The sequence below is a fragment of the Pongo abelii genome, chromosome 8, assembly GCF_028885655.2.
Source record: "Pongo abelii isolate AG06213 chromosome 8, NHGRI_mPonAbe1-v2.0_pri, whole genome shotgun sequence".
Taxonomy (NCBI): Eukaryota; Metazoa; Chordata; class Mammalia; order Primates; family Hominidae; genus Pongo; species Pongo abelii.
In genome coordinates, this window is record NC_071993.2 from 12,236,040 (window position 1) to 12,260,584 (window position 24,545).

Here is a 24,545-nt window from a genome sequence, read left to right on the forward strand (position 1 = left end):
GGCCAGGATGGTCTCGATCTCTTGACCTTGTGATCCACCCACCTCGGCCTCCCAAAGTGCTGGGATTACAGGCGTGAGCCACCACGCCCGGCCTGTCATGTCTTTTTAACCTTCTCAGAGATGTAATTTGTATTCTGCTTTTTTTAATGTTGACATACCATGATGGTTTTGATTTACTATGCAAATACGATGTTAGAATAATGATTTTAACCAAAGGCAGGCCTTTATTTTTTAACTTTCCTCACTTTGTTTCATGATGATTTTTTTTTCTTTTTTTTTTTTTTTTGAGACAGGGTCTCACTGTGTCATGCAGGCTGGAGTGCAGTGGTGCGATTTTAGCTCACTGTAGTTTCAACTTCCTGGGCTTAAGTGATCCTCCCACCTCAGCCTCCCAAGTAGTTGGGACTACAGGCATGTGCCACCATGCCCAGCTAATTTTTGTCTGCTTTTTGTAGAGATGGGGTTTTGCCATGTTGCCCAGGTTGATCTCAAACTCCTGTGCTCAAGCGATCCTCCCATCTCGGCCTCCCAAATTGTTGGGAGGCCACCACGCCCAGCCACAGGTTTTTGAAAAGCTTATAAGACACAGTTGTGTACTCAGCTCCAGAGGAGGGTCATCTGAGAAGTATATGTGCTTATCCTTGAAGAAACTCAGTAATACCCATATTCCGGCCTCTTTTATCTTTTCCTCTCTTTGTCCCAACTTTTCTCATCTGCATCACTGACACCGAGTAGCAAATCTCTTCTCAAAAGAATGTGGTGATGAGGCCGGGTGTGGTGGCTCATGCCTGTAACCCCAGCATTTTGGGGGTGCAAGGTGGGTGGATCACCTGAGCTCAGGAGTTCGAGACCAGCTCAGCCAACATGCTGAAACCCTGTTTCTACTAAAAATACAAAAATTAGCCGGGCGTGGTGGTGGGTGCCTGTAATCCCAGCTACTCAAGAGGCTGAGGCAGGAGAATCACTTGAACCTGGGAGGCGGAGGTTGCAGTGAGCTGAGATGGAGCCATTGCACTCCAGCCTGGGCAACAAAAGCGAAACTCCATCTCAAAAAGCAAAAACAAACAAAAAGAATGTGGTGATGAATGAAAGCAAGGCTCCCTCTCCACACCACCTCCCTTCAATAAGTTCCCAGAAACCAGATGCTCTGCCGTGGCCCTCGCATGCAGCGTTTCCTTCTCTTCCCTGGGATTAGGTCAGCAACAGCCCCCTGTCAGAAGAGGCCGTCCTGGGATTCGAATATGGGATGAGCATTGAGAGCCCAAAGTTACTGCCCCTGTGGGAGGCACAGTTTGGCGATTTCTTCAATGGTGCCCAGATCATCTTTGACACATTCATCTCTGGAGGTTGGTGTTAGTGTATAGGGTGGGTACAGGTGGGGGTCCCTGCATGGCCCCAGCCTCACAGGGACAAATGAATGAAAAGGGGCCACTGCTGCCTTGAGACTCCCGTGTGCAGCGGCACCTCCAGGGAGTTGGGGTCACCCTGTTATGACGGGAGTGTGGCCACTGTCAGGTTAATGTGTTATCGGGACAAAAACCCAGGCTCTCTGTCAGCAGGAGCACTGGTGCCACCCAGCGCCTGTGCCCAGGAGTCAGTAGGGCCATGAAAACCCGCTCCAGTGTCTGAAAGCTTCCGAAGCAGTACCTACTCACTGTAAAAATTAGAAGTAGTTGAAGTAAACGTCTAAGTCTCTCCCCAGACCCTGAATCCCATTTTCCAGGGATGCCCACTCTTGGGTTTTGAATACCTGCCTTAAATCTTTCCTATAGTTATGCTTCTCTGTGACATTTTCACTGGGAGGAAGAAAAGTGCCTGAGGGCCTGGACTTCTGACTTGTCCAGAGACTGTTCTGTTGTGCCCACCACCCGCTGTTTCAAGACGGTGGCCTGTGTTGTCAGCTGGGCTGTGAGAGCTGCCCATTTTTTTTTTTTGTTGTTGTTGAGATGGAGTCTCGCTCTGTCGCCCAGGCTGGAGTGCGGTGGTGCGATCTCGGCGCACTGCAACCTCCGCCTACTGGGTTTGCACAATTCTCCTGCCTCAGCCTCCCGAGTAGCTGGGACTACATAGGCGTCCGTCACCACACCCGGCTAATTTTTTGTATTTTTAGTACAGATGGGGTTTCACCATGTCAGCCAGGATGGTCTCGATCTCCTGACCTCATGATCCACCCACCTCGGCCTCCCAAAGTGCTGGGATTACGGGTGTGAGCCGCTGTGCCCGGCCGGGAGCTGCCCGTTCTTGTAAGAGTGGTGCCTGCGGTGGTATTGGAGCAGCATGTGCTGTCCAGGAAGCTGGGAATGTTCCCCTTTGAGTTTGTCTTCCACTTGTAAAAGCCCAGGGCCTGTGCCGTGATAGGTTATGGTTTTCTTTTTTGAGACGGTGTCTCACTCTGTCCCTCAGGCTGGTGTGCAGTGGCATGATCTCAGCTCACTGCAACCTCTACCTCCCGGGGTCAAGTGATTCTCCCACCTCAGCCTCCCGAGTAGCTGGGACTACAGGCGTGTGCCACTACAGCTGGCTAATTTTTGTATTTTTAGTAGAGACGCGATTTCACCGTGTTGGCCAGGCTGGTCTCAAACTCCTGACCTCAAGTAATCTATCCGCCTTAGCCTCCCAAAGTGCTGGGATTACAGGTGTAAGCCACCGTGCCTCGCCCATGATAGGTTTTCATTCAATGAAATGGACATTTCCCTAAGTATAGCATAACAGTTCTAGAAGGTGCATGTAATGAAAGCAGTTTTGGGGGGTCAGGCAGAAAACTAACATTGATTTCCCCGGCTGAGTCATGTCAGGCCACTTTGTCCCCGCTTCGTAGAGCTCTTACTCCCCACATGATACTTTTCCAGGAGAGGCCAAGTGGCTCCTACAAAGCGGCATCGTCACCCTCCTTCCACACGGCCACGATGGGGCTGGGCCAGACCACTCATCCTGTCGAATAGAGCGTTTCCTGCAGGTAAGGGTAATGTCTTCTGGAGTCAAAGAATCATTTTCCTGCTTCCTATAGCTTTTCTACCTCCTGCGGATAGCTTAACACCCAGCTAACTATAATATAGCTTAGTATTTGAGTGAAACAGATTTGATGCAATGTCAATTTTCTTTGGAAACATAATGCCTCAGGTATAATTGTATCACAGTTTTATGGCAATTAAAGTTCTCCTGTGCCAGGATCAGCAGTTCTTATACCAGGCTGATCATCAGAATCCCCCCTAGAGAGCTTTTTTTTTTTTCTTTTTTTGAGATGGGGTCTCCCCCTGTTGCCCAGGCTGGAGTGCAGTGGTGCGATCTTGGCTCACTGCAACCTCTGCCTCTTCGGTTCAAGCGATTCTCCTGCCTCAGCCTCCCAGTAGCTGGGATCACAGGCGTATGCCACCATGCCCGGCTAATTTTTGTGTTTTTAGTAGAGATTGGTGTTCTTCCATGTTGGCCAGGCTGTTCTGAAACTCCTGGCCTCAAGTGATCCACCCGCCTCAGCCTCCCAAAGTGCTGGGATTACAGGCATGAGCCACCAACCCTGGCTGGTTATTAAAACATTTGAAATATCCTCCCAGAAATAGCCATTGTCCTCATTTGGTGTGAATCATTACAGATGTCTCTTTTTGCCTGTTTTTTTTTTTATTATACTTTAAGTTTTAGGGTACATGTGCACAATGTGCAGGTTTGTTACATATGTATACATGTGCCATGTTGGTGTGCTGCACCCATTAACTCGTCATTTAGTATTAGGTATATCTCCTAATGCTATCCCTCCCCCCTCCCCCCACCCCACAACAGTCCTCGGCATGTTATTTCCTTATAGTTTATTATGAAGACTTTCAGATATACAGAAAAGTTGGACAGAATTTACTGTGAATACTCATATGCCCACTCCCTAGAATTCACCATTATTTTTTATTATACTTGTTTTTTTCACATATCTATTCATCTGTCATTCTGGTGTCCTTCAATCCATCTTATTTTTTGATTCATTTCAAAATAAATGGAGACATCAGCCGGGCGCAGTGGCTCACACCTGTAATCCTGGCACTTTGGGAGACCAAGGCAGGTGGATCACTTGAGGTCAGGAGTTCGAGACCAGCCTGGCTAACATGGTGAAACCCCATCTTTACTAAAAATACAAAAATTAGCCAGGTGTAGTGGCTCATGCCTGTAATCCAAGCTACTCGGGAGCCTGAGGCAGGAGAATCGCTTGAACCCAGAAGGCAGAGGTTGCAGTGAGCCGAGATCCCGCCACTGCACTCCAGCCTGGACAACAAAGACTCTGTCTCAAAAAATTAAATAAATAAATAATTAATTAATAAATAGAGATATCAATACATGTCACCCCAAGTACTTCAGCATGCATATTGTTAATGATTTGGCATGTGTGCAGCTAAAATGTAGAAATAGATGATAGCTTAATAGATAGGTAGATAGAACAACAGATAGATGGATAGTTACATTAATGATGACATCGAGAATTTTATTTAAAAAGAGATTAAAGAAATGGTAGATAAACTAAAGAATGACATGTGAAATACAAAACTACTAGTTGTTGAAGAAATAGAGGAACTGAGTAGGTGGGGGATACAGTTTCAGAGTCATCGGCCACCAGATGACATTGACAGTCGTGAGTCTGGATGAAGTCATCGAAGCAACGAGCACAGTGGAGGAGAGAAGGTGCCTGAACTCTGGGCCCTGGGATAGTCCAACCTCAGAGGATGCAGAGAAGAAGAAGAAGTGAGACGAAGAAGGAGCAACCAGTGAGGTGGGAGGAAGAGCTTAGAAAGCAAGCGAAGGAAACATATCAAGGAAGAGGGAGTGTCAGTGTCAATTAAGATGACGAGTGAAGTAATTCCAGCACTTTGGAGGCCGAGGTGGGAGGATCGCTTGAGCCCAGGAGTTTGAGACGAGCCTGGGGAACATAGTGAGACCCTGTCTCTACTAAAAATAAACAAACAAATAAATAGATGAGGCATAAGAATGAACCACTGGATTTAGAAATCACGAGTCCATTTGTTGGTTGATGACTGTGGTTTTGATGGAGTGGTAGGGACAAAAGTCTGTCTGGGACATATTAAGGACTATCTAGAGCAACTTGTCCAACCTGTGTCCATGGACTGCATGCAGCTTAGAACAGCTTTGAATGTGGCCCAATACAGGCCGGGCACGGTGGCTCACGCCTGTAATCCCAGCACTTTGGGAGGCCGAGGCGGGCGGATCATGAGGTCAGGAGATCAAGACCATCCTGGCTAACACGGTGAAACCCTGTCTCTACTAAAAATACAAAAAATTAGCCGGGCATGGTGGCAGGCACCTGTAGTCCCAGCTACTTGGGAGGCTGAGGCAGGAGAATGGTGTGAACCCCGGAGGCGGAGCTTGCAGTGAGCTGAGATTGCGCCACTGCACTCCAGCCTGGGCAACAGAGTGAGACTCTGTCTCCAAAAAAAAGAATGTGGTCCAATACAAATTCATAAACTTTCTTAAAACATTATTTGTGATTTTTTTTTTTTTTTTACCTTATTAGCCATTGTTAGTGTTAGTGTATTTTATGTGTGGCACAAGACAATTCTTCCGGTGTGGCTCAGGTAAGCCAAAAGACTGGACACCCCTGATTCCTGATTCTAGAGAAAGGAAAGTGTATTTATTTAAAAATTTTTAATTGACAAAGGTACAATTGTATATATTAATAGTATAAAATGTGATGTTTTGATACAGCTATACATTGTGAAATGATTGAATCAAGCTAATTAACAGACCCATCACCTCACATACTCACCATTTTTTGTGAAGAGAACATTTAAAATCTATCCTCTTAGCAATTTTCAGGTATATAATAGGTTAACTACAGTTACCATCCTGCACAGTAGATCTCCAGAACTTATTCAAGGGAGGAAAGTTGGCCTAGCATGGTGGCTCACACCTGTAATCCCAGCACTTTGGGAGGCCGAGGTGGGTGGATATCTTGCTCAGGAGTTTGAGACCACCCTGGGCAACATGGTGAGACCCCATTTCTGCTAAAAATAAAACTAAAAAAATTAGCTGGGTGGGTGGTGGTGCATGCCCATAATCCTCACTACTTGGAAGGCTGAGGTGGGAGGATCACTTGAGCCTGGGAGGTGGAGGTTGTGGTGAGCTGAGGTTGCACCACTGCATTCCAGCCTGGGCAAGAGAGCCAGACTCTGTCTCAAAAAAAAAAAAAAAAAAAAGGAGGAAAGTCAACTTAACTCTTTTGAGGAGTATTGCTATAAATAGAACAAGAAAATGAGACAGTAGCTGGTGGGAAAATTTGTGTCAAGAGTTCTTTTTGTGTTTTGTTTTCTTTTTGTGATGGCGTCTTGCTCTGTCACCTAGGCTGTAGTGCAATGCTGCAGCCTTGGCTTTCTGCAACCTCGGCTCTCTGCAACCTCTGCTTCCCAGGTTCAAGCAATACTCCTGCCTCAGCCTCCCGAGTAGCTGGGATTACAGGCTTGTGCCATGATGCCCGGCTAATTTTTGTATTTTTAGTAGAGATGGGGTTTCACCATGTTGACCAGGCTACTCTTGAACCCCTGACCTCATGTGATCCTCCCACCTTGGCCTCCCAAAGTGCTGGGATTTCAGGCATGGGCCACCGCGCCAGGCCTTTGTTTTGTGTTAAAGGTAGGAAATAAGGCCTGTTTGGTGATAGGCATAATCCAGTAGACAAGAAGAGAATGGTGATGTAGGGGTGCGGATAGAATAACTGAGTGATTTCCTTGCATGGGTAAAATGGGGTGGGCTCTAGTACATGATGGATTAAATTAGCTTTAGACAGGAGCATGGTTGGTGGCAATAAATGGAAGGCAGAGAAGATGGGTGCAGGTGAGAATGTGTGTGTAGATGGTCTGAGGACATGCTGTTAGGTCATTAGCTGAGAGTGGTGATGCAGGAGGAGGTCCTGAGTTTAAAGGTGTGAATTAGTCACTTGGGAAAGAAGGAGAATGAGTGAGTTAGGGAAATAGAGTTTAAGAGTCTAAGGTCATTAAGGGCCCACCTCAGATTGTTGGTCAGGATTCTAAAGTAAGACCGTTCGTGTGATTTTGTGTTGTCTCTAGCTACTTTCTCTGCAGACATGGAACAGGCAGAAAGTGGGGATTAACTAGGTTTATGGGTTGGAGTGAAGGGTCATGGGAATCAAGGGTGTATGCAAAAAGAAGATGATCATGATTGAGGCCAGGCACGGCGGCTCATGCCTGTAATCCCAGCACTTCGGGTGGCTGAGGTGGGAGGATCGCTTGAACCCAGGAGTTTGAGACCAGCCTCGGCATCATAACAAGACCCCATCTCTACAAAAATATTAAAATTAGTCAGGTGTGGTAGCAGGCACCTATAGTCCCAGCTACTTGGGAGGCTCTGGTGAGAGGACTGCTTGAGTCCAGAGTTTGAGGTTACAGTGTGCTATGATCGTGCCACTGAACTCCAGCCTGGGCGAGAGAGTGAGACTCTGTAACAACAAAAATAATTGTCCAGATTTTGTCAACTCTCTTTCTTTCCTTTCACTGCCTTTGGGGTAGGGTTAGGAGTTATGCCTTGGCTTTCTGTCCCACTGGGATCTTCTGAGATTTAACTTCCTTGCCCTCAATTTTTCAACCTTTCTATTAGCTGCTTTTGATTTTTTGTCTTAAAGCGCGCACACACACACACACACACAAAATCGTTTTGTTTATTACATTAGGAAAGTGAGATTCTGATAGTGCTTCCTTCCCCTATCTTAACCCTGTAGTAATCAGAATATGTATTTTTTTTTTTTTTAAAGTCCTTTCCAGATGATTCTTGCTATCAGCCGTGTTTGGGAACAATTGTGTTAGATGACACAGAATTGGGCCAGTGGAGAAAGCCATCAGAGCTCTCCTTTGGTTAATACCTCACCGTTCATAAATTCACCTGCTGGTATTTTTCTGTAATGTTGGGCAATAGCTTTTCTGCTATAATCAAGAACACCTGTGTTTCCCTTTGGCTAACCCATTGTCACTACGACTGAAATAGATGATCTGAACGTTCTTCTCCTTTCTTGCCACTTCTCTCCCAGATGTGTGACAGTGCGGAAGAGGGGGTGGACGGAGACACTGTGAACATGTTTGTGGTTCACCCAACAACTCCTGCGCAGTATTTCCACTTGCTTAGGAGACAGATGGTCCGGAACTTCAGAAAACCACTCATTGTTGCTTCCCCTAAGATGTTACTCAGGCTCCCGGTGAGTAGAAGAAGCTGGCGAACAAGCCTTCCTCGTTTTGTCATTTTTTGCACTCCATTTTTCTCTATTTTCCATATCTAATTATATTTAAATTACAGAAACACCTTTTTAGTTTCAACTGACTTTGCTACATTCATTTTTTTTTGTTTTTTGAGATGCAGTCTCGCTCTGTCACTCAGGCTGGAGTGCAATGGTGCAATCTCGGCCCGTTGCAACCTCTGACTTCTGGATTTAAGCGATTCTCCTGCCTCAGCCTCCCAAGTAGCTGAGATTACAGGCGCGTACCACCACGCCCAACTAATTTTTGTATTTTTAGTAGAGATGGGGTTTCGCCATCTTGGCCAGACTGGTCTCTAACTCTTGACCTCAGGTGATTTGCCTGCCTCGGCCTCCCAAAGTGCTGGGATTACAGGCATGAGCCACCACACCCAGCCTGCTTTCATTTTTTAAACAGCCTTTTAAGACTACCTGGAAAGATAGGTAGGTTTTCTGTCAATTGTAATGAAGGACAGGGATAGCAGATGTTATACTAGTGTCCTCCTGAGCAGAAATAATATTTAGAAAAGCTTTTAGGCTATTAGGCTGGGCACGGTGGCTCAGGCCTATAATTCCAGGACTTTGGGAGGCCTAGGCAAGAGGATTGCTTGAGCCCAGGAGTTTGAGAGCAACCTGGGCAACATTGCAAGACCCCATCTCTAAAAAAAAAAAATTAGCTGGTGTGGTGGCTCACACCTGTGCTCTCAGCTACTCAGGAGGCTGAGATGGGAGCATCTTTTGAGCCCTGGAGTTCAAGGCTGCAGTGAGGTATGACCATGCCACTACACTCCAGCCTGGGCAACACAGCAAGATCTTGTCTGAAAAAGAAAAGAAAAAGTTTTAAAGCCCATATGGTCTAAGTACTATTTTTTTTGATAGCAGCAATTTGGGAATTCAAAGTATTCTGTTGAAAATGAATGGCATTATTTATCATTCTTTTTTTTTTTTTCTTTTTGAGATGGAGTCTTGCGCTGTTGCCCAGGCTAGAGTGCAGTGGCATGAAATTTATCATTTCATCATTTAACACATACGTAGGTTTACCTATTTATCTGTTTTGTGTTTTTCAAATCACAAAAATATGCTAGTTTTCAAATAGAAATTGAATCAAATTTCAAATAGAAATAATAAATACTACTAAGCATATATTTATCCCATCTGCTATAATTTTTTCAGGTTCATATGGGTTTTAATTAGAATTAGTATTAAATTTTTTTTTTTTTTGAGATGGAGTCTTGCTCTATCACCCAGGCTGGATTGCAGTGGCGCTGTCTCAGCTCACTGCAACCTCCAACTCCTGGGTTCAAGCAATTCTCCTGCCTCAGCCTCCTGAGTAGCTGGAATTATAGGCACTCGCCACCATGCCCGGCTAATTTTTGTATTTTTAGTAGAGATGGGGTTTCACTGTGTTGAACAGGTGGTCTCGAACTCCTGGCCTCATGTGATCCGCCAGCCTTGGCCTCCCAAAGTGCTGGGATTACAGGCATGAGCCACCGTGCCCGGCCGGGAGTATTACAGTTTTTACATTTATTTGGATATGACTGCTGAGGTGAAAGAAGACATTTGGAATTTGGCTGTTCAAGAATATCTTGTGCTGCTCACAGAGTTTCGAGAGTGTATATTTGGAATTGAGGGGTACTGAAGAAAAGCTACGAGTGATTTGCTTCGACCCCTTGGATGGTTGGTTAGTTGGTTGGTTGGTTGGTTGGTTGGTTGGTTTTTTGAGATGGAGTCTCACTCTATCACCCAGGCTGGAGTGCAGTGGTGCGATCTCGGCTCACTGCAAGCTCTGCCTTCCAGGTTCAGGCCATTCTCCTGCCTCAACCTCCTGAGTAGCTGGGACTACAGGCGCCTGCCACCACGACCAGCTAATTTTTTGTATTTTTAGTAGAGACAGGGTTTCACCGTGTTAGCCAGGATGGTCTTGATCTCCTGACCTCGTGATCCGCCCGCCTCGGCCTCCCAAAGTGCTGGGATTACAGGCATGAGCCACCGCGCCCGGCCTGTTTGTTTGTTTCTTGAGACAGAGTGTCGCTCTGTTGCCCAGGCTGGAGTGGAGAGCGCGATCTCGGCTCACTCACTGCAAACTCCTCCTCCCAGGCTCAAGCAATTCTCTTGCCTCAGCCTCCTGAGTAGCTGGGATTACAGGCTTGCACCACCATGCTCAGCTAAGTTTTGTATTTTTAGTAGAGACGGAGTTTCATCATGTTGGCCAGGCTGGTCTCGAACTCCTGGCCTCAAGTGATCGGGCTGACTCGGCCTCCCAAAATGCTGGGATTATAGGTGTGAGCCACTATGCCTGGCCTTGTTGTTTTAAGCAGTTTTTAGCATTCAGAGGGGAGTAGGGAGGTACTCATTCTCAGGGGCGATATTTTCATGGCCCTAAAATCAGTGCCTCCTTAAACTTTTTGCACTAGGTACCTTACTTGACTCACCCTAGCCCGGCCCTAGGAGTCAGTATCTAGTCAATAGCCAGGAAATGGATTTCAGTAGTCTTACCAATAGCAGCCATTCATTTTTAGTTTACTTATAGTGGTCTACTGGTTCTTTCTCACCCAGTGTTTTGCAAACAATCTTATATATTTCGAGGTGACCTCATAAGCCTGGAAGCATCACCGAACATTTAGGAAGAGTTAATGCAATGCCTTTAGCACCATTTTTCTGATGGGGCTCTTTTTTTTCTTTTTTTTTGTTATTTTGAGAGAGTCTCGCTTTGTCGCCCAGGCTGGCATGCAGTGTCGTAATCTTGGCTCACTACAACCTTTGCCTCCTGAGTTTAAGCAAGGCCTCAGCCTCCGGTGTAGCTGGGACTATTAGGTGTGTGCCACCACACACAGCAATTTTTTTTTTTTTTTTTTTGAGACAGAGTTTTGCTCTGTCACGCAGACTGGAGTGCAATGGCACAATATCAGCTCATGGCAACCTCCGTTTCCTGGGTTCAAGCAATTCTCCTGTCTCAGCCTCCCAAGTAGCTGGGAGTACAGGCATGCACCACCATGCCTGGCTCATTTTTGTATTTTTAATAGAGACGAGGTTTCGCCATGTGGGCCAGGCTGGTCTCAAACTCCTGGCCTCAAGCGATATGGCTGCCTCGGCCTCCCAAATTAGTGGGATTACAGGCATGAGCCACCGCGTCCAGTCTGATTCTTAAAATTATGTCGTGGCACCAGACAAAAGGTAATCTTTTTTTAAATTCATTTGTCAATTTTTATTTTTATCCTTGTGCAGGGGCCATGCTAATCTTCTCTGTAGTGTTCTAATTTTAGTATATGTGCTGCCAAAACGAGCACAAAAGGCAATCTTTTTACTTTTTTTTTTCTTGAGATGGAGTTTCCTGTTACCCAGGCTATAGTGCAATGGTACCATCTCAGCTCACTGCAACTTCCGGCTCCCAGGTTCAAGCGATTCTCCTGTCTCACTCTCCCCAGTAGCTGGGATTACAGGCATGCACTGCCACGCCTGGCTAACTTTTATATTTTTGGTAGAGGCGGGGTTTCACCATGTTGGCCAGGCTGGTCTTGAACTCCTGACATCAGGCAATCCGTCCACCTCTGCCTCCCAAAGTGCTGGGATTATAGGCATGAGCCACTGCGCCCAGTCTTTTTCTTTTCTTTCTTTCTTTTTTTTTTTTTTGAGAAAAGGTCTGGCTCTGTCACCCAGGCTGGAGCGCAGTGGCATGATCATGGCTCATTGCAACTTCTGCCTCCTAAGCTCAAGCTATCCTCCCACCTCATCCTCCTGAGTAGCTGGGACTACAGGCATGTGCTACCAAACCTGGCTAATTTTTGTATTTTTTTGTAGAGACGGGATTTCGCCATCTTGCCCAGGCTGGTCTCAAACTTGTGAGTTCAAGCAATCCACCTGCCTCAGCCTCCCAAAGTGCTAGGATCATGGGCTGGAGCCACTGCAACTGGCCAGTTTTGGTTTGTTTTGTTTCGGATCGGGTCTTGCTCTGTTGCCCAGGCTGGAGTGCAATGGTGAGATTTCGGCTCACTGCACCCTCTGCCTTCTGGGTTCAAGCGATTCTCCTGCCTCAGCCTCCTGAGTAGATGGGATTACAGACACCTGCCATCATGTCCGTCTAATTTTTGTATTTTTATATTTTTGTAGAGACGGGATTTCACCATGTTGGCCAGGCTGGTCTCGAACTCCTGACCTCAGGTGATCCACCCACCTTGGCCTCCCAAAGTGCTGGGATTACAGGTGTGAGCCACCGCACTTTTTTTTTTTTTTTTAATAGAGGCAGGGCACCAGTGGGGATGGTGGAGTAGGGGGTGCAAAGGGAGTCTCGCTGTGTTGCCCAGGCTGGTCTTGAACTGGCCTCCAGCGATCCTCCTGCCTTGGCCTCCCAAAGTGTTAAGATTCCAAAAGGCTATCTTATATAACCTCAGAAACATAGTTTTACTCTGAAGTATACAGAACTGATATTTTTTGACAAGGCATTGCGTCTATTAGTACATGTGTTTCCTTGCAGTGCTAGGCTAGAACTTTGGTACTCATGTTTGATAGCAACCCTTGTAAGTGACAGCATCACCTCTTTCTGTTGCTTGCTGGATGTGTGGCCTCTTCTCCCTCGTAGGCAGCCGTGTCAACTCTTCAAGAAATGGCACCAGGAACAACATTTAACCCGGTCATTGGTGATTCATCTGTGGATCCAAAAAAGTAAGATATGTATCTCTGTTTTCATACTCTGTGGCAGAATTTTAATTAATGGGAAAAGTAGTTCACAGTAAGAGATCACAGGTGATGCAGATCTCCCCTCTCCTATTTTTATTTATTTATTTATTTATTTATTTTTGAGACTGAGTCTGGCTCTATTGCCCAGGCTGGAGGGCAGTGGCGCGATCTCGGCTCTATGCAACCTCTGCCTCCCGGATTCAAGTGATTCTTATGCTTCAGCCTCCCAAGTAGCTGGGATTACAGGCGCCCGCCACCACACCCTGCTAATTTTTTTATTTTTAGTAGAGATGGAGTTTCACCATGTGTTGGCCAGGCTGGTCTCGAACTCCTGACCTCAGGTTATCCACCCACCTCCGCCTCTGAAAGTGCTGGGATCGCAGGCGTGAGCCACCATGCCTGGCCTCCTCTATCCTAATATAAGTCCTTTAAGTCAGTGGAGTATGAGTTAAGTGTGAGTGGGAAAGTGGACTTTGTAGGCGCATGTTGCTGAGGAAGGATCTCCAGGAATAGCCTGTGACTGAACTCAGCTGCAGAGACCCCCACCACCTTGTTCATGAGGCCTTTAAATCTGCACTGTCTCCCCTTTCTTCTGACATAATTCTCTCTTTTTTTTTTTTTTTGAGATGGAGTCTTACTCTGTCGCCCAGGCTGGAGTGCAGTGGTGCGATCTTGGCTCACCGCAAGCTCCGCCTCCCGGGTTCACACCATTCTCCTGCCTCAGCCTCCCGAGTAGCTGGGACTACAGGTGCCCGCCAGCACGCCCAGCTAATTTTTTGTATTTTTAGCAGAGACGGGGTTTCACCGTGTTAGCCAGGATGGTCTCGATCTCCTGACCTCGTGATCTGCCTACCTTGGCCTCCCAAAGTGCTGGGATTACAGGCGTGAGCTACCGCGCCTGGCCTCTTCTGACATAATTCTTACTTTAAAAAATTTCTCCCCCACCCTATTGTTCCTTTTGTGTCCAACAGGGTTAAGACCCTCGTGTTCTGCTCCGGCAAACATTTCTACTCCCTGATGAAGCAAAGAGAATCTCTGGGGGCCAAGAAGCATGACTTTGCCATCATCCGAGTAGAGGAACTCTGCCCCTTCCCGTTGGATTCTTTACAGCAAGAGATGAGCAAATACAAACATGTTAAAGGTAAGGGGTTCTCATTCGGGTTTTGATGTTCAGATACCCGAAACCCATTTCAGCTCTTTTAAATGAAAAGACGTGGTGGGGGTTATTAGAAAATTGAATCTTGGGCCGGGTGCGGTGGCTCATGCCTGTAATCCCAGTACTTTGGGAGGCTGAGGTGGGCGGATCACGGGGTCAGGAGATCGAGACCATCCTGGCTAACACAGTGAACCCCCGTCTCTACTAGAAATACAAAAAATTAGCCGGGTGTGGTGGCGGGCGCCTGCAGTCCCAGCTAGTGGGGAGGCTTAAGCAGGAGAATGGTGTGAACCTGGGAGGTGGAGCTTGCAGTGAGCTGAGACCGCACCAATGCACTCCAGCCTGGGTGACAGAGTGGGACTCCGTCTCAAAAAAAAAAGAAGAAAGCTGAATCTCAGCCAGGGCTGAGCAGTGGCTCACTCAGTGAATCTCAGGCCAGTGAGCAGTGGCTCACACCTGTAATCCTGTCACTTTGGCAGGCCAAGGCAGGCAGACCACTTGAGTTCAGGAGTTTGGGACCAGCCTGGCCAACATGGCAAAACCCCATTTCTACTAAAAATATAAAAATTAGCTGGGCATGGTGGTGCACGCCTGGAGTCCTGGCTACTTGGGTGGCTGAGGCAGGAGGATCACTTGAGCCTGGGAGGCTGAGGCTTCAGCAAGCCCAGATTGTGCCACTGCACTCCATCCTGGGCTATAGAGTGAGACCCTGTCTCTAAAAACAAAAAAAAAAGGCCTGGCACGGTGGCTCACACCTGTAATCCCAGCACTTTGGGAAGCCAAGGTGGGCAGATCTTGATGTCAGGAGTTCAAGACCAGTCTGGCCCACATGGAAAAGCCCCGTCTCTACTAAAAATACATAAAATAGCCAAGCTTGGTGGCGGGCGGGTGCCTGTAATCCTAGCTACTCCAGAGGCTGAGGCAGGAAAGCCGCTTGAACCCAGGAGGCGGAGCATGCAGTGAGCCAAGATTGTGCCACTTCACTCCAGCCTGGGCGACAGAGTGAGACTCCATTTCAAAAAAACAAAACAAACAAACCCAAAGAAAACAAATAATCCAATTTTTCAAAATGCAAAAGCTTTGAGTAGGCATTTCTCCAAAGAACTGGATGGCAAATAAGCACTTGAAAAGATGCTCAATATTATTCATGTTAAAAGAAATGAAAATTAATCCAGAATGAGCTATGGCCACACACCTATTAGAATGGTTAAAACTAAAACAAAACAAAACAACAGACTCCTGCTGTGAAGTGTTGATGAGGAGCAGAGCCACTGGAACCTTCACTCGCTGCTGGTGGGTGAAAGCTGGTACAGCCACCTTGGAAAAAAGTAAGTTTCTTATAAAGTTGAACACCGAGTTACCATATTCCCCTAGCAGTCTCACTCATAGGTATTTACGCAAGAGAAATGAAAACACATTCACAGCCCAGGCATGGTGGCTCATGTTTGTAGTCCCAGCACTTTGGGAGGTCGAGGCAGAAGGATCACTTGAGGCCAGGAGTTGGAGACCAGCCTGAGCAATATAGCAAGACCCTGTCTCTACAAAAAAGAAAAGAAATTAGCCAGGCGTGATAGCACATGCCTGTAGTTTTAGCCTACTTGAAAGGTTGAGGTGGGAAGATTGCTTGAGCCCAGCAGTTCAAGGCTGCAGTAAGCCATGATCGTACCACTGCAATTCCAGCCTTGATGACAGAGTGAGACCCACCCTCTCAAAAAATTTTTATTTAATTACAAAAAGAAAATAGCCCAGGCACAGTGGCTCATGCCTGTGCCAGCACTTTGGGAGGCCGAGGCGGGTGGATCACTTGAGCTCAGGAGTTCAAGACCAGCCTGGGCAACATGGCAAAACCCCTTTTCTAAAAAACAAATAGAAAAATTAGCCAGGTGTGCTGGCATGTGCCTGTAGTCCCAGCTATTTCAGAGGCTGAGGTGGGAGGATCACATGAGCCCGGGAAGTTGAGGCTGCAGTGAGCTGTGATTACGCCACTGCAGTCCAGACTGGGTGATAAAATGAGACCCTGTCACAAAAAAAAATAATAAACAGGTTTACAGAAAAATCTGTGGGCAAGTGTTTATAGCAGCTTTATTCCTAATTGCCCCAAACTGGAAACAACCAAAATGCCCTTCAACCAGTGAATGAACAAACAATTAGTGGCACATCCATATAATGTGCTACTCGGCAATGGAAAGGAGTGAACCATTGCGGTGCATAACAACGTGAATCAATCACAAATGCTTATTACAGTTCCAGGAGCCCCAAGACTGCATGATTTCATTTATATGACATTATGGCAGAGAAAAAACTGTAGCAATAGAGAAAAGATCCATGATTGTCAGTGGTGGGGGTGGGAGCTGGAGTCGACTACAAAAGGTCAGGATGAGGAAATGCTGGGGGTTGATAGAACTGTTCTGAATCGTGATTGAGGTGGTGGATACATGACTGTATTTGCCAGGAAAAAAAGAGACAAGCAACACTATGCCATATTGGAAAAGCATATATTTAATTGAATTCGAATATATAGAGAAAAATCTCTTTAAACATATCTCTAGATATTCCCCTTCCTGTTTTGGTGTACGGATGCTCCTCAACTTACGAGGGGGCTACATCCTAATAAATGCATCATAAGTTGAAAATACTGTTAAGTTGAAAATGCAGGCCATGCGCAGTGGCTCACGCCTGTAATCCCAGCACTTTGGGAGGCTGAGGTGGGTGGATCACCTGAGGTCGGGAGTTTTGAGACCAGGATCACCAACATGGCAAAACCCTGTCTCTACTAAAAATACAAAAATTAGCTGGGTGTGGTGGCACATACCTGTAGTCCCAGCTCCTTGGGAGCCTGAGGCAGAAGAATTGCTTGAACCTGGGAGACGGAGGTTGCAGTGAGCCGAGATTGCGCCACTGCACTCCAGCCTGGGCGCCAGACTCTGTGTCAAAAAAAAAAAACAAAACATGAAAATTTGGTACATATACAGCTGGGAATACTATGCAGCTGTAAAAAGGAATGAGATCATGTCTTTTGCAGGGACAGGGATGGAGTTGGAGGCCATTATCCTCAGCAAACTAATGCAGGATCAAAAAACCAAATACCGCATGTTCTCACTCATAAGTGGGAGCTGAATGATGAGAACACGTGGACACAAGGAGGGGAATGACACACAGTGGGGCCTGTCCAAGGGTCACGGCGGAGGAGGGAGAGCATCAGGCAGAATAGCTGATGGATGCTGGGTTAACACCTAGGTGATGGATGATCTGAGCAGCAAACCTCCATGGCACACATTTACCTACGTAACAAACCTGCACATCCTGCATGTGTACCCCAGAACTTAAAAAAGAAAAAAGAAAATGCATTGAATACACCTAAACTACAAAACACAGCTTAGCGTAGCCTGCCTTAAACACGCTCAGAACACTCACATTAGCTTATAGTTGGGCACAATCATTTAACACAAAATCTATTACATTTTATAATGAAGTGTTGAATATCTCAAATAATTTATCAAATACTGTACCGAAAGTGAAAAACAGAACTGTTGTATGGGTAGTTGAAGTACAGTTTCTAGTGAATGTGAATCCCTTTCACACCATTGTAAAGTTGAAAACTCCATTGTAGGTGGGATCACAGTGAATTGGGGACCGTCTGCATGTGTCTACTTGAGGTGCTGAAATGAATTTCTTCTTTCATAGATCATATTTGGAGTCAGGAAGAACCTCAGAACATGGGTCCGTGGTTATTTGTTTCTCCAAGGTTTGAAAAGCAGCTGGCCTGCAAGGTAATCACACGTTTTCTCTGGTAGTGTTTTGTGTTTTGTGTGCATGTTGTTTTTCTTTTCTTTCTTTTTTTTTTTTTTTTGAGACAGAGTCTCACTCTGTTGCCCAGGCTGGAGTGCAGTGGCGCAATCTCCGCTCACTGCAAGCTCGTTCCCCCAGGTTCACACCATTCTCCTGCCTCAGCTTCCCAAGTAGCTGGGACTCCAGGCTCCCACCACCACACCCAGGTAATTTTTTTTGTATTTTTAGTAGAGACGGGGTTTCACCATGTTAGCCAGGATGGTCTCGATCTCCTGACCTCGTGATCCGCCCACCTCGGCCTCCCAAAGTGCTGGGATTATAGGCGTGAGCCACCGCGCCCAGCCTATGCATGTTGTTTTTCTTGGAGTATCAACAAATGGATTTCTTCCCTATTGCCAGTTCAATTCTTTAAAGATAACCAAAATATAAAATCTAATTTCAGGCTGTTCCTGCAGAAGAAAATACTGAGTCTTTATGGGGCTATATATATATATATATATATATACATGTTTATTTCTTTTTTGCGGGGGGGATGGAGTCTTGCTCTGTCACCCAGGCTGGAGTGCAATGGTGTGATCTCGGCTCACTGCAACCTCCACCTCCCAGGTTCAAGCGATTCTCCCGCCTCAGTTTCCTCAGTGGCTGGGATTACAGGCACCCGCCATCATGCCCGAATGATTTTTTGTATTTTTGTAGAGACTGGGTTTCACCATGTTGGTCAGGCTGGTCTTAAACTTCTGACCTCAGGTGATCCTCCCACCTCGGCCTCTCAAAGTGCTGGGATTACAGGCGCGAGCCACTGTGCCCGGCCTACATGTTTCTTTTCTTTTTCGTTTTGCTGCATAACAACATTTTGGTCATCAAAATATTAAAATCACGTTTAAAAAAGTGGTTATACTCGGCTGGGTGGGGTGGCTCACGCCTGTAATCCTAGCACTTTGGGAGGCCAGCGCGAGCAAATCATGAGGTCAGGAGATTGAGACCATCCTGACCAACGTGGTGAAACCCCATCTCTACTAAAAATACAAAAATTAGCTGGGTGTGGTGGCCTGTAGTCCCAGCTACTCAGGAGGCTGAGGCAGGAGAATCACTTGAACTTGGGAGGTGGAGGTTGCAGTGAGCTGAGATTCTAGCCTGGTGACAGAGGGAGACTCCATCTCAAAAAATAAAAAAATAAAAAAGTGGTTATATTCAAAAAATAAAAGCCCTTACCTTTCGGCTCCATGTCCCACTACCCTCCTCAGTGTGTCTTATCCAAGCCTTGGACAAGCCAGAGGACGAGCAGGCTGGTTTTACAGCGTGGGACTGGATACACCGAAAACACTCGTTCTAGGCCCATTGTATTAGTTCGTTCTTGCACTGCTGTAAAGAAATACCTGAGGCCAGGCACGGTGGCTCATGCCTGTAATCCCAGCACTTTGTGAGGCCGAGGTGGGCTGATCACCTGAGGTCAGGAGTTCGAGACCAGCCTGGCCAACATGGTAAAATCCTGTCTCTACTGAAAATACAAAAATTAGCTGGGCGTGGTGGTATACACCTGTAGTCCCAGCCACTCGGGAGGCTGAGGCAGGAGAATCTCTTGAACCCAGGAGGCAGAGGTTGCAGTGAGCCGAGATCATGCCACTGCACTCCAGCCTGGGCAACAAAGAGCAAAACTTCATCCCAAAATAAACAAATAAACAAACAAACAAAAAAGAATAGGACAAAATCAAGAACTTGTCTTACCTTATCTCGCGTAGCATTCCATTAGTTGTTAATGGTGACATATTTGCCTCCAACCTATTTTTTTTTTTTTTGCTTAGGCTGGAGTGCAGTGGCACAATCTCAGCTCACTGCAACCTCTGCTTCCGGAGTTCAAATGATTCTCGTGCCTCAACCTCCCGAGTAGCTGGAATTACAGGCATAGACCACCACGCCTGGCTAATTTTTGTATTTTTAGTAGAGATGAGGTTTTTTCATGTTGGCCAGCTGGTCTCAAATTCCTGGTCTCTAGTGATACACCCACCTCAGCCTCCCAAAGCGCTGGGATTACAGGCATTGAGGCACGGAGCCCTGTCCCTCTAATCTCTTCTGTGTAACTCATTATTTGAAAGAGGTGATTTATGGTTAAACAAGCTAAGAGAAATACATGCACTGTCTTGTTGGAACTAAGCAGAGCTCTGATCTAGTCAAAATGTCATTTTATTTCTTCTCTGCTGCACTTATAGCTCCGTCTGGTGGGCCGGCCCCCTTTGCCAGTACCCGCTGTAGGAATTGGCACAGTTCACTTGCACCAGCATGAAGATATCCTTGCCAAGACCTTCGCTTGATGACTTTTGAAGAAACACTATTTCTCTTTAAGAAAATGGCCATTAAGGCACATGCCTGTAATCCCAGCACTTTGGGAGGCCAAGGCCGGTGGATCACCTGAGGTCAGGAGTTCGAGATCAGCCTGGCCAACATGGTGAAACCCCGCCTCTACTAAAAATACAAAAAATAGCCGGGTGTGGTGGCGGGCACCTGTGATCCCAGCTTCCTGGGAGGCTGAGGCAGGAGAATCGCTTGAATCTGGGAGGCGGAGGTTGCAGTGAGCCAGGATCACACCATTGCTGTCCAGCCTGGGTGACAGAGCAAGACTGCATTTCAAAAAAAAAAAAGAAAAAAAAAAGGCCATTAAAAGAGGCCTCCTTCCTCCATTCTCTCAACCCCTCTGTTGGGTAACATGAAAAGACTGTATTCCTCTAAGATGTTGGGATTGATATACTTGATTTAATCTGGAATAGGTGGAATAACCAGGGGAACTGGTTATGAATATGTGAATGCAACCAGCAAATTTATCCTTGAAAGTGTGATGGTAGAAATAGGAAAACAACAAAAGAAAAACAATAACAAAAAAAGGAAGTGTGATGGCTGGGTGCAGTGGCTCACGCCTGTAATCCCAGCACTTTGGGAGGCTTAGGTGGCTGGATCACCTGAGGTCAGGAGTTCAAGACCAGCCCGGCCAACGTAGTGAAACCCCGTTTCTACTAAAAATATGAAAATTAGTTGGGTGTGGTGGCATGCGCCTGTAGTCTCAGCTACTCCGGAGTCTGAGGCAGGAGAATTGCTTGAACCTGGGAGGCAGAGGTTGCAGTGAGCCGAAATGGCACCACTGGACTCCAACCTGGGCGACAGAGCGAGACTCCATCTCAGAAATTAAAAGGAAAGTATGATAGTGTTATGGATTTTAGCTCTGAGTGAGCTGGAAAACTAGGTCATTATCTAGATGATTTCAGACTTGACCCTAATTGACCATATATGACCAGGAAACACTTCTGAGTTTACAGCTCCGTGGAGATGACCTCAACACTGCCCCTTGATTTGTTTGATGCATGTCACTTTCATTAATTTTCCCCCTCCTTTTTGAAAGTCCTGTGGCAGTACTAATATTTTCATTTTATGTAATCTCTGGTGCTGCTTTCCAGTCACTGTATGAAGTGTCTCCCCAACACTAGCAAATCTAGGTCCTACTAAATACAAATCTCTGGGTGGATGATCTTCTAGTACTGTATTTTTAAATTAAGGAGTTTTAGTTATAATGAAATTGATTTGTAGTCTGTTTTGCCGTAAACTTGTTTTTCTTTGAATTGTTCTTATAGTGATATCTTACTATTTTTAACTGTCTTGGGTTTCTGATATGGGGATTTCAGCCCCTGGTTAATCAGTCTTGTCCCTACAAGTCCCTGATGCAGTATGTTTATTTGTGGTGTTTAAAGAACATTTCCTGGCTGGGTGCCATGGCTTGCGCCTGTAATCTCAGCACTTTGGGAGGCTGAGGTGGGTGGATCACCTGAGGTTGGGAGTTCGAGACCAGCCCGACAAAACATAGTGAAACCCCGTCTCTACTAAAAATACAAAAATTAGCTGGGCGTGGTGGTGGGAGTCTGTAATCCCAGCTACTTGGGAGGCTGAGGCAGGAGAATCGCTTGAACCTGGGAGGTGGAGGTTGCAGTGAGCTGAGATCCTGCCACTGCACTCCAGTCTGGGTGACAGAGCAAGACTCCATCTCAAAAAATAAATAAATAGAAAGAGAGAGAGAGGAAAAAAAAGAAAAAAAAAGAAAAGAAGAGAACACTTCTTTATTTGAGGGACTTTCCCAACACCAGGTGCTTGGGGGTTTCTTAGAGATCACCAACCGACTCCCTCACTGTGAAATTAAACCGAGTACTGGAAGCATAACTAAACAGCGAACCATGTAGCTTCACCTGACTCAGTGCTGGGGGCCTGTACCATCTACTGTTCTTGTGTCATGACGCTTTTTCTCTGAAGTGGTGTGGGAAGTACCAGGGGACTAGCAGAAGCCCAGGCCTTCTCTACTTTTACCAGCAACTGATCATGTCTTTCAGAATCCATGTACATATAGGCTGTTCTAGCCACAGAGGTAGATTTATGATTCACATCCGAAAGTGTGCCTTAGTTATCGATTTAACATTTCTCTAGTATTCATATCCCTTTTCTTACCATATACCTCAGTGCATCCTTCCTGTGTCAAGCCTTATAAATCATGTAATTTAGCACCACTCATGTAAATCAGGAAAATCACAAAGGTGTATTTAATGAAAACAATTTACCAATGTTGTATTTTTTTAACAAGAAAAAAAATAAAAGCACCTTGTCATTTTTTTTCCTCAGGGCTCCTGGATTTCTTGAATGAAAAGATTTCAAAAGTCTAAGCACAAAAATGAGATGGAAGATTAGATCTTTGTAAAAGGTTAGTTTAGGCTGGGCGTGGTAGCTCACACCTGTAATCACAGCACTGTGGGAGGCCAAGACGGGTGCATCACCTGAGGCCAGGCATTCGAGACTAGCCTGGCCAACATGGCTAAACCCCGTCTCTTACTAAAAATATAAAAATTAGCGGGGCATGGTGGTGCATGCCTGTAATCCCAGCTACTCGGGAGGCTGAGGCAGCAGAATCACTTGATCTTGGGAGGCAGAGGTTGCAGTGAGCCGAGATCACACCACTGCACTCCAGCCTGGGTGACACAGTGGGAGTCTGTCTCAAAAAATAAAGGTAAAAAAATAAAAGGTTGGTTTAAATCTCTCCAAATTTCTTTCTTTCTTTCTTTTTGTTTTGAGACGGAGTCTCGCTTTGTTGCCCAGGCTGGAGTAGTGCGATCTCAGGTCACTGCAACCTCCACCTTCTGGGTTCAAAAGATTTTCCTACCTCAGCCTCCTGAGTAGCTGGGACTATAGGCACGTGCCACAGCTAGTTTTTTGTATTTTTAGCAGAGATGGGGTTTCACCGTGTTAGCCAGGATGGCCTCAATCCCCTGACCTCATGATCCGCCCACCTTGGCCTCCCAAAGTGCTGGGATTACAGGCGTGAGCCACTGTGACCAGTGGATCTCTCCAAATTTCTAATTTTACACCTCACAGTCTGTTCATGGTTTCTTTTTATGTGTTCTCTAACTCGAGCCATGAAATGTGTCTTCTGTTGTCTTAACCTTTCTACTCTCAATCACTACTGCAACATGGATCAGCATTTTACATTCCCTTGCAGGGGGGGATCATTTGAGGAATTCCAAATCAAATACTCATTACTTTTTTTCCCTTAAAAATTTAGTAGGCCAGGCGCGGTGGCTCATGCTTGTAATCCCAGCACTTTGGGAGGCGGAGGTGGGCATATCACCTAAGGTCAGGAGTTTGAGACCAGTCTGGCCAACCTGGTGAAAGCCTGTTTCTACTAAAAAATACAAAGATCAGCCAGGCATCGTTGTGCATGCTTGTAGTCCCAGCTACTTGAGAGGCTGAGGCAGGAAAATCACTTGAACTACTCCAGCATGGGCAACAGAGCAAGACTCCATCTCAAAAAAAAAAAAAAAGTGTAAAAGGGGTACTATTTTTATTGTCAACCAAGGAATTTTTAAAAAATAAGAAAATTTTGAAGGTAATACAGTCAGACTAAAGATGTCTAAGCTTCAGAGTATTTTTCCCAAATAGCATGTGTATGCAAGACATAGAAAAGCTGAGCAAAATAGTTCTTAATATTCTTACTAAAAAAGTTTTTATTTTACTAAGAATAATTTGTCATTTCAGACAAAACTAAAATTTTTCCATGATTGCTACTATTTACCCAATTTAAGGTTTATTCCTCATTGAACATGAAAATGGCATAGATAGATATAAATAATAGATATAAATAAGATACAAATATAAAATTACTAAGGTTTTCTTTTTTTCTTTTGAGACCAAATCTCGCTCTGTGGCCCAGGCTGGAGGGCAGTGGCGCGATCCCGGCTCACTGCAACCTCCGCCTTTCTAGTTCAAGTGATTCTCCTGTGTCAGCGTTAGGCCGCCGTGGCCTCTTAAAGTGCTGGGATTACAGGCGTAAGCCACCACGCCTGGCCCTTTTACAAAATTGAAGAATAAAAGGGTTAACTCGCCCCCCAAAAAAAAAACAAAGATTACACTGGAAGGAAGACACAGATTAAGGATCAAGACTTTTGATCTTGAGGTTCCAAAAGCTTCACCTATATTTTTCTTATATGTATTTGGATATTAAAGAAAAGTCTCATATACACAATGGAATATTATTCAGCCATTTAAAAAAATAAAATCTTGTCATTTGTAGCAACATGGATGGAACTGGAGGTCATTATGTTACACAAAATAAGTCAAGCACAGAAAGACAAAACTTGGATATTCCCACACACGGGAGCTTAAAAAGTGGATTTC

At 45.7% G+C, this 24,545-nt stretch overlaps 1 protein-coding gene and 1 pseudogene across 6 annotated transcripts in view; one reads left to right on the plus strand and one right to left on the minus strand.

Moving 5' to 3' along the window:
- The window catches only part of DHTKD1 (dehydrogenase E1 and transketolase domain containing 1), a 60,569-nt gene extending 36,272 nt beyond the window's left edge, over nucleotides 1-24,297 (plus strand). The window contains exons 10-16 of one of the 6 annotated variants that reach the window (XM_054521645.2): nucleotides 1,196-1,346; nucleotides 2,850-2,956; nucleotides 8,030-8,194; nucleotides 12,807-12,889; nucleotides 13,876-14,045; nucleotides 17,745-17,830; nucleotides 20,057-22,494. In XM_054521645.2, coding sequence (XP_054377620.1) covers nucleotides 1,196-1,346; nucleotides 2,850-2,956; nucleotides 8,030-8,194; nucleotides 12,807-12,889; nucleotides 13,876-14,045; nucleotides 17,745-17,830; nucleotides 20,057-20,158 — 864 coding nt within the window. In that variant the 3' untranslated portion in view covers nucleotides 20,159-22,494. 6 annotated transcript variants of the gene reach the window in all.
- Nucleotides 11,417-11,517, minus strand: LOC112135291 (U6 spliceosomal RNA; annotated as a pseudogene).
- Nucleotides 24,298-24,545: the final 248 nt, after the last annotated feature.